This window comes from Aotus nancymaae, unplaced genomic scaffold (genome assembly GCF_030222135.1).
Source record: "Aotus nancymaae isolate 86718 unplaced genomic scaffold, 86718_ANA_hifiasm-v0.15.2.pri h1tg000016l, whole genome shotgun sequence".
NCBI lineage: Eukaryota > Metazoa > Chordata > Mammalia > Primates > Aotidae > Aotus > Aotus nancymaae.
In genome coordinates this window covers 53,348,398-53,362,269 of record NW_026988428.1, presented here as the reverse complement: position 1 = coordinate 53,362,269, position 13,872 = coordinate 53,348,398, and the positions used below count along the sequence as shown (strand labels likewise).

Below are 13,872 nucleotides of genomic sequence, written 5' to 3'. Positions count from 1 at the left end.
AACACATTGGGAAAAAAATTTTGCAGCTTATCCATCTGACAAAGGGCTGATATCCAGAATTTACAAAGAACTAAAACAGATTTACAAGAAAAAAACAAAACAAAGGGCTGATATCCAGAATTTACAAAGAACTAAAACAGATTTACAAGAAAAAAACAAACTAGCCCATTCAAAAATGGGCGAAGGATATGAACAGATACTTTACAAAAGAAGACATACATGAGGCCAACAAACATATGAAAAAATGCTCATCATCACTGGTCATTAGAGAAATGCAAATCAAAACATTGAGATACCATCTCACGCCAGTTAGAATGGCGATCATTAAAAAATCTGGAGACAATAGATGCTGGAGAGGATGTGGAGAAATAGGAACACTTTTACACTGTTGGTGGGAGTGTAAATTAGTTCAACCATTGTGGAAGACAGTGTGGCGATTCCTCAAGGACCTAGAAATAGAAATTCCATTTGACCCAGAAATCCCATTACTGAGTATATATCCAAAGGATTATAAATCATTCTACTATAAGAACATATGCACACGAATGTTCATTGCAGCACAGTTTACAATAGCAAAGACCTGGAACCAACCCAAATGCCCATCGATGATCGACTGGACAGGGAAAATGTGGCACATATACATCATGGAATATTATGCAGCCATCAAAATCGATGAGTTCGTGTCCTTTGTAGGGACATGGATGAACCTGGAAACCATCATTCTCAGCAAACAGACACAAGAACAGAAAATCAAACACCGCATGTTCTCACTCATAGGAGGGTGTTGAACAATGAGAACATGTGGACACAGGAAGGGGAGCACTACTTACTGGGGTCTGTTGGGGGGAAATAGGGGAGGGACAGCGGGGGGTGAGGAGTTTGGGAGAGATAGCATGGGGAGAAATGCCAGATATAGGTGAAGGGGAGGAAGGCAGCAAATCACACTGCCACGTATACACCTATGCAACAATCTTGTATGTTCTTCACATGTACCCCAAAATCCAAAATGCAATTAAAAAAAAATCAGGACAGTGGTGTCACTGGAGCTAATCAAGTGAGCATTTTAAAAAGAAACTGAATCATCAATAGTAATAACAACATAAAAGAAAAATAAAAAAGAATTAAAAGTGTCCGTTGGATATGGCAACCATGAAGCCATTGGTAACCTTAGCAAGAACAGTAATGATAAAGTGGAGAGGATTGAAAGCAAAATTCAGAGGGTTAAAAAATTAATTAGAAATCAGAAAGTTGACATGGCAAGGAAAAACTACTCTTTCAAGGAGTTTTACTGAGGTGGGAAGTTTAGGAGAGCTAACTAAAAGTAGTAGTTTTTTTTTACTATTGTCTTTTTTTTAAGAGGGTAATGAACTAGACATTTTCAAAGACTGAAGGGAAGAAGTGAAGATAGAGGCAGGATGGGACAGTTAACAGAGAAGATTATTACAGCAGATTAGCAGGAATATGCTACGTGCTCAAGTGTGAAGACCAGTTCAGCTTGAAGAGTATTTAGTACATAGCTCCTCTGTGAAGGTAAGAAAAGGATCTGAATAGATTCAGAAAAACTGGCAGGTGAAACAACAGAAAGTCGATGAGTTCAACATATAACAGCCTCTGTTTTCTCCTTGAAGGACCGGGGAGGTCATCTTCTGAGAGGGATGGGGATGAGAATAAGGCAGAGCATCCTGAAGGGAATGAGAAAGATTTAGAATAAAAGAAGAAATTGACCAAGAGTCAAGATACAGATTTTTCATTTACCTTCCTCCCTAGACATGTGAGCATAATTTAGCATTAGTATCCTTAATTTTACATGAGGAAAACTTTTAGGTAGCTGTAAGTAGAACAAAGTAGTATGTTAAATTTCAATGCTTGAATTATAGTTGGAAGAAAAGACAACTCAACTTCTATCTGGAAGTACCTGCATGATACTAATCCAGGTTTAGATGTTCCAGAGTCAATTTTTTAATGTTTTATTTTATTTTATTTCAGTAAGTTTTTGATTGTAACATGGATACGTTCTTTAGTGATAACTTCTGAGATTTTGGGGCACCCGTCACCCAAGCAGTGTACACTGTACCTAATGTGTAGTCTTTCATCCCTCACCCCTCTTCTACCCGTCCCCTCAAGTCCCCAAAGTCCATTATATCATTCTTATGCCTTTGCTTCGTCATAGCTTAGCTCCCACTTATAACTGAGAGCATATGATATTTTGTTTTCCATTCCTGAGCTACTTCTCTTAGAGTAATGGTCTCCAATTCCATCCAATTAACTAAGAATACCATTATTTTGTTCCTTGTTATGGCTGAGTAATATTCCATGATGTATGTATACCACATTTTCTTTATCCACCCATTAGTTGATGGGCATTTAGGCTGGTTTCATATTTTTGCAATCGCAAATTGGGCTGCTATAAACATGTGTGCAAGTGTCTGTTTCATATAATGACTTCTTTTCCTCTGGGTAGATACCCAGTAGTAGGATTGCTGGATCAAATAGCAGTTCTACTTCTAGTTTGTTAGGGAATCTACATACTGTTTTCCATAGTGGTTGCACTAGTTTACATTGCCACTAGCAATGTAAACATGTTCCCTACTCACCACATCAACAGCTAATATTTTTTGATTTTTAAACTATGGCCATTCTTGCAGGGGTAAGGTAATGTCTCATTGTGGTTTTAATTTGCATTTCCCTGATGATTAGTGATGTAAATCATTTTTAAATATCATAAATATCAGCATTTTTAAAACCAAAAGAAATCTTGAAAATGTGGGGATGGCCTTGCTGTCATGGGTGAAATTCTAGAATCTTTATGTTTGGTGCTTGTGGTCAGGAATCAAAAGTGTCTTTTTTTCATCCATCTGTATTTTTTTTTTCAAACTATCTGGAGTCCCCAGAGTCTTGAGCTCTTTGGAAAGTTAGTACTTACTGATGAGGCTGCTTTCCCTCCCCTGCATTGAGGGTTCGTGATGTACTCACACGAAGCAATGAACTCCCTCAAGTACTTTACCACGAAAGCATCACAGTTAAATTAGACTGAGATTTTAGTGACCTTTCCTATTTTTTTCTTGTCTGACAGAATAAAGGTCTAAGAATGTTCAGAAGATGAGCTGGATATGGATGAAAAGATACAGGCTGAGTGTGTCAAAGTTTCCATTAGGAAAACAGAAGGTTTCTTGCCAAATAGAAACACGCAGAAGGAATGTTCACTGCATTTTCACCCCTCCCCTCTCACTGCTGCCTCAGACTGTTGCCAACTCCATTTACAAACTCTTTTAAGAGTGGATCCGAAACAACATCACAAAACTAGAGGAAGAGTCAAAAGTGTCCCAGATAAAGCAGTTTGTCAGAATCAAGTGTTTGAGGTTCATCTCAAATGTAGTCCACTGGCTTTGGTCCACCTGGCCTCATCTCCAATCTCTCCGTCACTCAGTCCTCTAGGGAGAAGAACCTGTCTCAAGACCCAGAACATGCGGCGCCTTCTCATTTCTGTGCCTTTGCTCATATTTTTCCCGCCACTTAGAATGCCTTGTTCACCAAAAAACATTTCACTCACCCCTTAAAACCTCACTCAGACTATCTTCCTTGTCCATTGTGACACCTTGCTTAACCCATCCTCTCTCTCCACCCTTCACTCCATTTCCTACCGTGCTGATCATCTGGTTGTTGCAAATCTTGCTGTTCCTTTATGTTCATGTAGCATTTTGTGCTTACAGTCCTTATAGCTAGATAGTGTGTTGCACCATTTTTACTTGTTAATGCTGTGTTTCCTCCCTTCACTATACAGTTGACCCTTCAAGGGAATAGGTGATGTCTTGTTCCTATATCCTCAGTGTCTAGCATAATGTCTAGAGTTGATGATTGCTAAATGCTTCTGAATGAATGGATGAAAATCTGCCAAACATGTACCTAGCAAATACAGAAAGAATGAGCTGAGGTGGGTGGATCACCTGAAGTCAGGAGTTCAAGACCAGCCTGGCCAACATGGTGAAACCCTGCCTCTACTAAAAATACAAAAATTAGCCGGGCATGGTGGTGCATGCCTGTAGTCCCAGCTACTCAGGAGGCTGAGGCTGAGGCCGAGATTGTGCCACTGCACTCCAGCCTGGGTGACAGAGTAAGACTCTGTCAAAAAAAAAAAAAAAAAAAAAAAAAAAGCCTTACACATGTGTGGATAGATGATAGATAGATATAGATAGATAGACAGATAGATAATCTTTATGGTTCATGTTCACTGTCGCATAAATCCTATAACCCTTTGAATGTCTCCCTCACCCTTTAGTTATTTTCTATATTCATCCCTAAAAGGGTCAGCTGGAGGGTAAGCTTGAACTGCTTAGTTCCACAGCAGAGTGTTGCCATTCAGGCCAGGCCTCCTGTGCATGGCAGCATGGCATTTGGGCCACGGATACTCAACTCAAAGTGAGGTAATTAGTTGGCTATGATTGTTGAGTTCTCTGATTATTGTAGATAAGATCTTACTGTCCAGCTGAATTATCTATCTTGTTTGACATATTGGAATGATCAGATTGATTGGATAGACATCAAGCATCTGCTTTATATTGGCCTGTATGGATCACTTCATTGGGCCAAGTGGACACCCCACCCAGGATTTTGTCATTCTTTGACATGTGATAATTAATTATAAAATTTTACAATTTTAATTGAAAATTGGGAGGGGGCATCGGGGAAGTCTTTTACCGAGAAGGAATCACTGCTGTTTCATCAGATGAAGTTTGTTTATTTCTTGTAAACATAACCCATAGATGGGAGGTCTCTGTAAGACAAGCTTCGGCTGCAGAGAGTGAATAAATCACGTTTTAATTTGGTATTTTCCCCACCTTCAACCCGGTTATTTTTATTGTATTATCCAGCCTTCCATTATTTTTGTTATTCAGGGAAAATAATTGAGAAATGAAAAGAGACTATTTTTGTGATTTAGAGATTTTTTTTTAGCATGTTGCTAGAATTTCTTTGAGATAGTGGCTCAGATGTTTAAATGGATAAGGCTTTTAGTAACAGTTTCATGTATAAAATAAGTCACACAGAATTTTGGTGTGATTTTATTGCACAACAATAATTAACTTAATTTGTTGAAGATCAATATCCAAACTATATATATATCATAGAACCCTGAAAGTACACAGACCAAATTCCTTTTATGCAATGACCATCCTAACAAATACTTTAGAATTTGGGGGTGTAGATATTTAACAAGAGTATTTCCCATCATCTCTAGTGTCCCCCATCCTCTACTTGTCGCCACCCGAGTTTTTTTTTCTTTGGTTCCCAGAAACATTAGACAAAAAGAGAATTTTAAAAGTACATTTTTGCCAATTGCAAGTGCATAGTTTTCTGTCTTCGCTGGTTCTGATCCAGAACCTCCCACCCAACTCTAACTCTGTTGTTTGGAAAAGTAAAATAAATGCCACAAAAAGTCAGTAGAGTTGCATTTCTATACAATTTATCTTGGTTTTTGTAAGGCCTTTTTAATGTAGTAGGCTATGCCTTGTTCTCATGGCTACAATAATTATGTAGAAATGCATGAACTGATTTTTAATGCCATGTTGTATTAGAAGGACTTTTTTTTAGTAAGGGTGTAAGAAAGGAAATAAACACTTGACCATACCATCTCTACTAAGAATGCAAAGAGCAGTAGCAGCTGGTCTTTATTTTGAAGCAGAAATCTATTTACTGATCATTCCGTGCCATTAGTTTGTCACTATGTTGAGTAAATTGTGTAGTAGTAAGTGTGACTGTTTTTTATTACCTCTCCTGTTGTGTGGTTAACATCGTATTATTTTTGTTTTCTGCAGGCATGAAACCAGATTTAAACAACGTATGCTGGAACTGACAGATACAAACAACATTGCCTACTTATTTCTCTCAGCTGCCAACAGATGGCTGGAGGTCAGAACGGTACGTTCATTTCATGATTTCGAAATGGAAACCAAATAGAGAAGATGCCTGCCGCAAAGAGGCAGACAGTTGTAAAAATTAGTCTTCCACTGAGATTCGGCACTAGCTTCACATTTTCTGGACTTTAAAATAGCTCAGGTTTGTTTATGTTACAGATGAAGTTTGTCATAATGTTTTAGCTAATGAAAAGACAAATAGCCCCAAAAGCAAAAATTCATTTTATGTTCATTAGTCTCTAGATCACATAAGTTAATGGAATGGCAAATATTTGTATAACTTCAATTTTTTTTCCAAAAGAGCACATTTGGCAAGTGAACAGATGTACTCATTTCCTTCCCTGAGTTGGTCCTGCCTGGAAGGATGGCAACTTTCTATGTTTTAAGCCAGTAGAGGGTCATGTTAGCACAAAATGTAGAAACCACAGTTAATCATCCATTGCCTTCTGTCTTGCATAATGTAGAAGAACAAGCACAAGCTTTGGTATCATACAGACTTGGTCTAGCAAGTTAATTTTAGTCCCAGTTTCTCATCTACAAAATAAGAATGTGTACCTTGTATGGGCATTAGATTGAAAGTCACATAAATCCCCTATTATTGGCAAATGCATTCAAGAAATGTTTTTCAAATGCATGCATGAACAAATAATGAATGGAAACAGAACCCGCCCTGGTAGGGAGTTCATAAGCCAATGAGCTGGAATATCAAACAGGAGAGATGAGACAGACATTCCAGAAGGCAAAGAATATAGTTTCTAGTCTGTGCAATCCAAAACATGCATAAGCTACTTTGGTGGTAATGGTGGGTTTAGGGTAATTTTTTTAATGAGTATTTGCCAGTTTTGAAAAGAAAAAGCATGTTGATCTGTACTATTGGAAGAATCTTATCCCCACTAATTGTGTTGCACTAACATGTGCAGGCTTTCTTTCAAAACACAACAGAAAAGAGAAGGAAGATGGTAAAGGGAATTTAATAGGGTAGAAATGAAGGAGCCCAAGCTAAAATCTGAGTAGTTGATTGATGGATACAGATTAATCTAGGATCTTGAACATCCTTGTGAGCTTTAGTGATCATGATTTCTCACTGGTTTACAGAGATTCTCACAACTATATTAGTCATAATATAGAAAATATTCAACAGCACAACACAGTTATTTTTTCACAGATTTTCGATAGAAGCATTGGTTACTGATAAATTCCCTCCAGGTAACTGTCACATTGGGAAGACGGCAGGGCAGAGTTTCTTGGGGATTGTTTATAGATAACATAAAGGCAAGTGAAGTATTACTTAGGATTTATCACAAAACCAAAACATTATTCCTAAACCCTATCTAAACAATAATTCCATAATTTCTTCTTTTAATTCGTTGTTTTGACTTCTCTTTGGGTTGTGTGTGTGTTTGTGTGTGTGTGTGTGTGTGTGTGTGTGTGTGAGTGATTTCTGTTGTTCTATAAAGGAAAAAATCATATTAATAATATAATTACTGATGGAATAGCTTACTGAAAGAATGTCCCAAAATCATAAGGGAGAAATGTTAGTAGTTGCTTTTGTATCTGGCTTTCCTGAACTTGAAGATCAAGTATGTCTTTTAGGGGCAAGCATGTTTGCCTTGGACTTGAGGTGAGGGTCTGACCGACTCCTGTTTCTGCTCTTTAGCACTTCCTGCTGTCAGGTTAATGGATAAATGTTGAATACAAATCTTCAAACAAACCATATGCTGTATTCTCATAGCCAGAAGACAAGATATTAGAGTCCTAAGACTGCCAAGAAAAGGAAGGTCAGGAAAAATTAGAAAGGAACAGCAGCCAAACTCAAAATGGTTTAGTTTAGTTTGACTCACAACCCAATACTTTAACCCCCACGTGAAAAAGCAGCCTGAATATAATAGAATCTATATCTTGAATTCTATATCTTGAATTTCACCTGCAAAAAAAAAATACTGTCACTTTAAACAGGAAGGGCAGAATGGGCCATTCATTTGGTTACTTTGTAATACGTTTGTTACTATGTCTTCTTTTTGCTTTCTGTGTATTAGCATCCTTCCAAGATTTTCAATCTAGTCTTATTACTAGAACTCTCTCTTAAAAATTAATACAAAATTAAGAAGTATTTTGCTTTTATTTCTGATGGGCAAAGATATATTTTGGCAAGAAACTTTTGTTGATTTATTGCAAAGTTCCAGCCATATCTGCTGACAGAAGTCAAGGTTCAAGGTCCTTGGTGTATGATTCGCCTCCATCTGTTGTATTTATATGTCAGTAACTTCATATGGGTGAACATGTGTACACACACACACACACACCCCTCTAGACAATCTCAGAGATCCATTGTGAGACCAGTCAGATTCACTGTCACTCTGCTCTTCTGAGTAAACTGAGAGTTTTTATTGGAACAGGGTGTATTTAAATATAAATGCTATAATCCAAGAACATATACCACAATAGGAGGGTTAAATAAAGTAGATAACTTCTCCTGGGAAATAACGTTTTCTCTCAGTTGTGTGCATATAAATGGCCTCGTTACTACTGTGCTTCTGTGGGCATGTCCATATCACTGGAGACGCAATTTTAGTTTGGAATAACTGGATCTTGTGTGAGAAAAATGAAGTTGAGATATAGGACCTTGGAGACTAGGGTGTGAACTGTTCTCTACACCCCACAGCTGCCTTGTAATACATTTTTTTTAAGTAATTAAAATTTCTATTTGGCCTGGTACATCTGCATTGATCTTATCTATGGCATCAACACAACCCCCTCCTTTGTCGTATTACTTAGTAAGTTCACATTAATATCTGCTTCTAGAAAATATTCTTAGAGTTTCCAGACCAGGAAAGCAGCCAAAATGGTACAAAGAAGGTCAATTCACTGGGTATAAAGTAGAAGAGGCAAGCAGGATTTCTTCACACAGATTTCACCAACTCTAATTCATGGACTCAGAGCCATAATGGAAACAGGAGAAAACATGGTATCATTGCTTTCTGTGGCCATGTTTTTCCACCCTTCTTCTTCATGCCGAGTTTTAACTTTCCAAAGCCATGTCACTGCTATTGACAGGAAGTCCCAAGAAAGAAGAGAGAGAAACGAGTAGAAACCCCTTTTGTTGAATTTGGGAAGTTCTCTGAACCTCATCTAATTTTTGTTTATCATTATCATTATTATTATTATACTTTAAATTCTGGGATACATGTGCAAGAATGTGCAAGTTTGTTACATAGGTATACACGTGCCATGGTGGTTTGCTGCCCCCATCACCCTGTCATCTACATTAGGTATTTCTCCTAATGCTATTCCTCCCCTAGCCCCCCACCTCCTGACAGGCCCTGATGTGTGATGTTTCCCTCCCTGTGTCCATGTGTTCTCATTGTTCAACACCCACTTGTGAGTGAGAACGTATGGTGTTTGGTTTTCTGTTCCTGTGTTAGTTTGCTGAGAATGATGATTTCCAGCTTCATCCATGTCCCTGCAAAGGACATGAACTCATCATTTTTTGTAGCTGTGTAGTATTCCATGGAGTATATATGCCACATTTTCTTTATCCAGTCTATCATTGATGGGCATTTGGGTTGTTTCCAAGTCTTTGCTATTGTGAATAGTGCTGCAATAAACATACATGTGCATGTGTCTTTATAGTAGAATGATTCATAATCCTTTGGGTTTATGCCCAGTAATGGGATTGCTGGGTCAAATGGTATTTCTGGTTCTAGATCCTTGAGGAATAGCCACATTGTCTTCCGCAATGGTTGAACTAACTTACATTCCCACCAACAACGTAAAAGCGTTCCTATTTCTCCACATCCTCTCCAACATCTGTTGTTTCCTTTTTAATGAGCATCATTGTAACTGGTGTGAGATGATATTTCATTGTGGTTTTGATTTGCATTTCTCTAATAACCAATGATGATGAGCTTTTTTTTCATATGTTGAGATAGAGACATGAAAAACCCTTCAAAAAATCAATGAATCCAGGATCTGGTTTTTTGGAAAAGATTAACAATATAGATAGACCGCTAGCCAGACTAATAAAGAAGAAAAGAGAGAAGAATCAAATAGACACAATAAAGAGTTATAAAGTGGACATCACCACTGATCCCACAGAAATACAAACTACCATCAGAGAATACTATAAACACCTCTATGCAAATAAACTAGAAAATCTAGAAAAAATGGATAAGTTCCTGGACATATACACCCTCCCAAGACTAAACAGGAAGAAGTCAAATCCCTGAATAGACCAATAACACGTTCTGAAATTGAAGCAGTAATTAATAACCTACCAACCAACAAAAGCTCAGGACCAGATGGATTCACAGCCGAATTCTACCAGAGGTACAGAGAGAAGCTGGTACCATTCCTTCTGAAACTATTCCAAACAATAGAAAAAGAGGGATTCCTCCCTAACCCATTTTATGAGGCCAGGATCATCTTGATACCAAAACCTGGCAGAGACACAACAAAAAAAGAAAATTTCAGGCTAATATTTCTGATGAACATCGATGTGAAAATCCTCAATAACATACTGGCAAACCGAATCCAGCAGCACATCAAAAAGCTTATTCACTGCGATCAAGTTGGTTTCATCCCTGGGATGCAAGCCTGGTTCAACATATGCAAATCAATAAACGTAATCCATCACATAAACAGAACCAAAGACAAAAACCACATGATTATCTCAATAGATGCAGACAATGCCTTCGATAAAATTCAACATCCTTCATGCTAAAAACTCTCAATAAACTAGGTATTCATAGAAACTATCTCAAAATAATTATTTTAAAAAATAGAGAGAGAGAGCTTTCTTTTCTTTTCCCATTCATCTTAAGTAAGAGTTAAGACAATCATGATTTATCCTCTTTCTCTGTGCAGTTTTCCCGATGGAAAATCTAGCCTTGCCCACCATATTGATTTCATATTCATTTTAAATTGGGAAAAACAATAAAGGCCATAACCCACTCAAATCAAAAAAGAAGAAACTATAATTTGGCTGGTAGAAAGCGGCTAGACTGTGGCCACCGGAGTTGCTTTGGCAGCAGAGGGGACTGTTTTTCCTCTGGGTGCCAAGTGAAGCCGGCCGTGGTTGAGTGCAATGTGTCACTATAGCCTAACCTCTGAATGCTGCTTATGTCCTTTTGTTCAGCACAGTGTTCTCTCTTCATCCCTTTGCACTAAACAATTCCAGTTCTTTGGCATTGGTGTTTTCAGTTGCGAAAATGGTGTAATTTTATCTAAAGTCTGTCTTTCCAAGGTTTTGTCTTGCTGTGTGGTGAAAGGACAAAAGAAAATTAGCATCAAGAAGCCAAAAATAAAGTCTTTAATCAACAGGCTAAAGTAAAAATGGTCTTTAGAGTGAGCTTGCACAAAAGTCTGTTTTGTGAGATAACACTGCTTTTTAGTGTGTTCACAATTCAATGCCAGATAGGGATGCACTGATCTCGTAATTTGGAGGCCTTAATATATTCTTGCAGACAGCCAGTGGTACCATAATGTGCTCCTGCATGCTGTACGAAGGAGATGGATCATATACTTTTTGGTTGCTCTTAACTGTTTACCAGATTGCTTTATAGAGAATTATAATTTTCATTATAATTCCAAATACAGATAGATGTCTTTGAATCACTAGAAATCTGAAAAGAGGGCTCTCTGTTGACATGGAAATCTTCTGGTGGGGAGTATTGAATTCGCAAAATTTATGGAAGTTATAATTTACCTGTATAATATACAGGTAAAAGCCCTCTTTTGAAGGTAGATGATTCATCTAGGTTGTAGCTTCTGTTTCCTAAGTTGAATCTCTCATTTCATTGTATTATTTGGATGGAAGGTATTTTTCACTGAGTAGGTCGCTTAGGATGTGTAAGGCCATAGCAGAAGAATAAATGCTATTAGTGATCCCTAAGTATTTGCTGTCTTCTGGGAAAGTTATTCAGACCATCTGCTTCTCTTTCTTTTTTTTTTTTTTTTTTATTGCATTTTAGGTTTTGGGGTACATGTGAAAAACATGCAAGGTTGTTGCATAGTTACATATGTGGCAGTGTGATTTGCTGCCTTCCTCCCCTTCACCTATATCTGACATTTCTCCCGTTTTGCTACTCACAGATTTGCAGAGGAATGGAAAGGTGTAACCGTAGGGTCACTTTGTGATTCATTAAACTTGTTAAGTTTAACAGTAAAGGAAGTGAAAAATGAGAGCTAACAAAAGCTTTTATGCTAGCTATTAATTTCACATTTCTATACTACTATAATATTTGAAGTGATTGAAATTTAGTGATTTTGCTGTATATTTTTTGAAAAGTGTAATATACAAAGGAGCTTTGTCCCTTATGCAAATCAAGATAAAATTCTGATCAGAAATCTCTAAAATATTTCCAGTACTTTAGAAAAAAACAGTTTTCAGCACTGATAATAATCCAGGAGTGAGCTGGAAAGTATTTAGTTAGTATAATTAAAAGACAGCATGAATAGCTTTTTCTTTAAAAAAATAGTTTTAAAATATTTTTATAATAAAAAAACTTTGTTATAGGTACTAAACTATAGACATATTGGCTTTCAAGCTATAATACCTATTTGAATTTAATAGATTTTAGGTTTTGAAAATCAGTTCCTCTTCTGAAAAGTTTTGCTATAAAATATACCTCAAAAAGCTATGCCTTTCTTTTGCTGAAGGGTCAAAAACATTATTTCCAAAATATTTTAATATATTAATTTGAGCATGTTTTGATTACTGGCCTAATAACTAGTAATATTTACTGATCGGATTGAAAATTGTACAAGTAGTTTTGAAAATGTTATATTTTCTGGGCCCACATGAAAGAGGCGTAGAAAATATATATTGACTACAACTTACTGATGAGCCTTCTACCTTTTCTCCCTCATCTGTTTTCACTTCTTTTGCTGGCCCTTTTGCCAGAATAGGACTACCTATCTGTTACCAGCATTATCATTTCAATTCAATAGAAAATAGTTAAAATTATCATCTAATTGAATCTACCATTTTATTCTTTACAGTGAGTGAATTCAGGAGCCCAATATAGAACACAAAGATTTCCATAGTAAACTAAACTTACTAGAGAGAAATTGAGTGTATAATGTTTTACATTTCCTTTATTATATTTATATTCATATTATGCCTATTGCTTAATTTCCATTTATTTAGACCCAGTGATTTTTGTTGTTTCAATGTCTCAGATATGACCTTGTTCTATTCTAGTCCAGATCTATTATTTATAAAAAACACAGCAACATTTTGTGAGTTTTTTCTCCACAATTAAAATAGTAAAAAAAAATGTAATAATTTGGAACTGAATAATAAAATTCATGGCTTAGGTAAAAGTACTTTTCACTTTCGAAAAGGAAATAACCCCTAACACACATAGCAAAGCTTTTTAAGAGACAGTCATATTACAGTTCTAAATGGAAGATGGGGTTAAAAGATTGTAAAACTCTGTGTCAGACTTCCCACTTTATGAAAAAACGTACCGTGGTAATATCTTTACATATTTAACTTTTAAAATCTGGATATGAGATTGGTAGAGCCTTAAATGATTCATATAAATCCTAAAAGCAAAGTCAGGAGAAGCCCTAAGTTGGAAAATATTCAGCTCATAGAAAAACTCAGTGAATCTTTTATGAAGGGGTGAATTTATCTAATCATTTACTCCACAAAGTACTGAAACTTTACAATCAATATATTTAGCATTATTCCTATTACTGGAGATAATAGTGGTAAAAATTCAAAGACCCTGTCCTCATGGAACTTAGATTCTAATGAGAGTAGATAGACAATAAACATGTAAACAAGCAAATAAGATCATTTCATACACTTCAGAGTGCTTTGAGGAAAACAAAACAGGACAGTGGGATAGAGAAGAGGCACAGAGCTGGAGTTAGGGACCAAGAAAGGAAAACCTCTCCATGGAGGTGACTGGAGTTGACACTCAAATGATGGGAAGGAGCCAGGTATCAGAGACCT

At 36.8% G+C, this 13,872-nt stretch overlaps 1 protein-coding gene across 7 annotated transcripts in view; it reads left to right on the top strand.

The window, feature by feature from the left end:
- ABCC9 (ATP binding cassette subfamily C member 9) overlaps window positions 1-13,872 on the top strand; it is a 164,595-nt gene that overhangs the window by 128,522 nt on the left and 22,201 nt on the right. For all 7 annotated transcript variants that reach the window (XM_021666844.2, XM_021666845.2, XM_021666847.2 and 4 more), the window contains one exon: window positions 5,811-5,913. In XM_021666844.2, coding sequence (XP_021522519.1) covers window positions 5,811-5,913 — 103 coding nt within the window. The remainder of the gene's footprint in view (window positions 1-5,810; window positions 5,914-13,872) is intronic.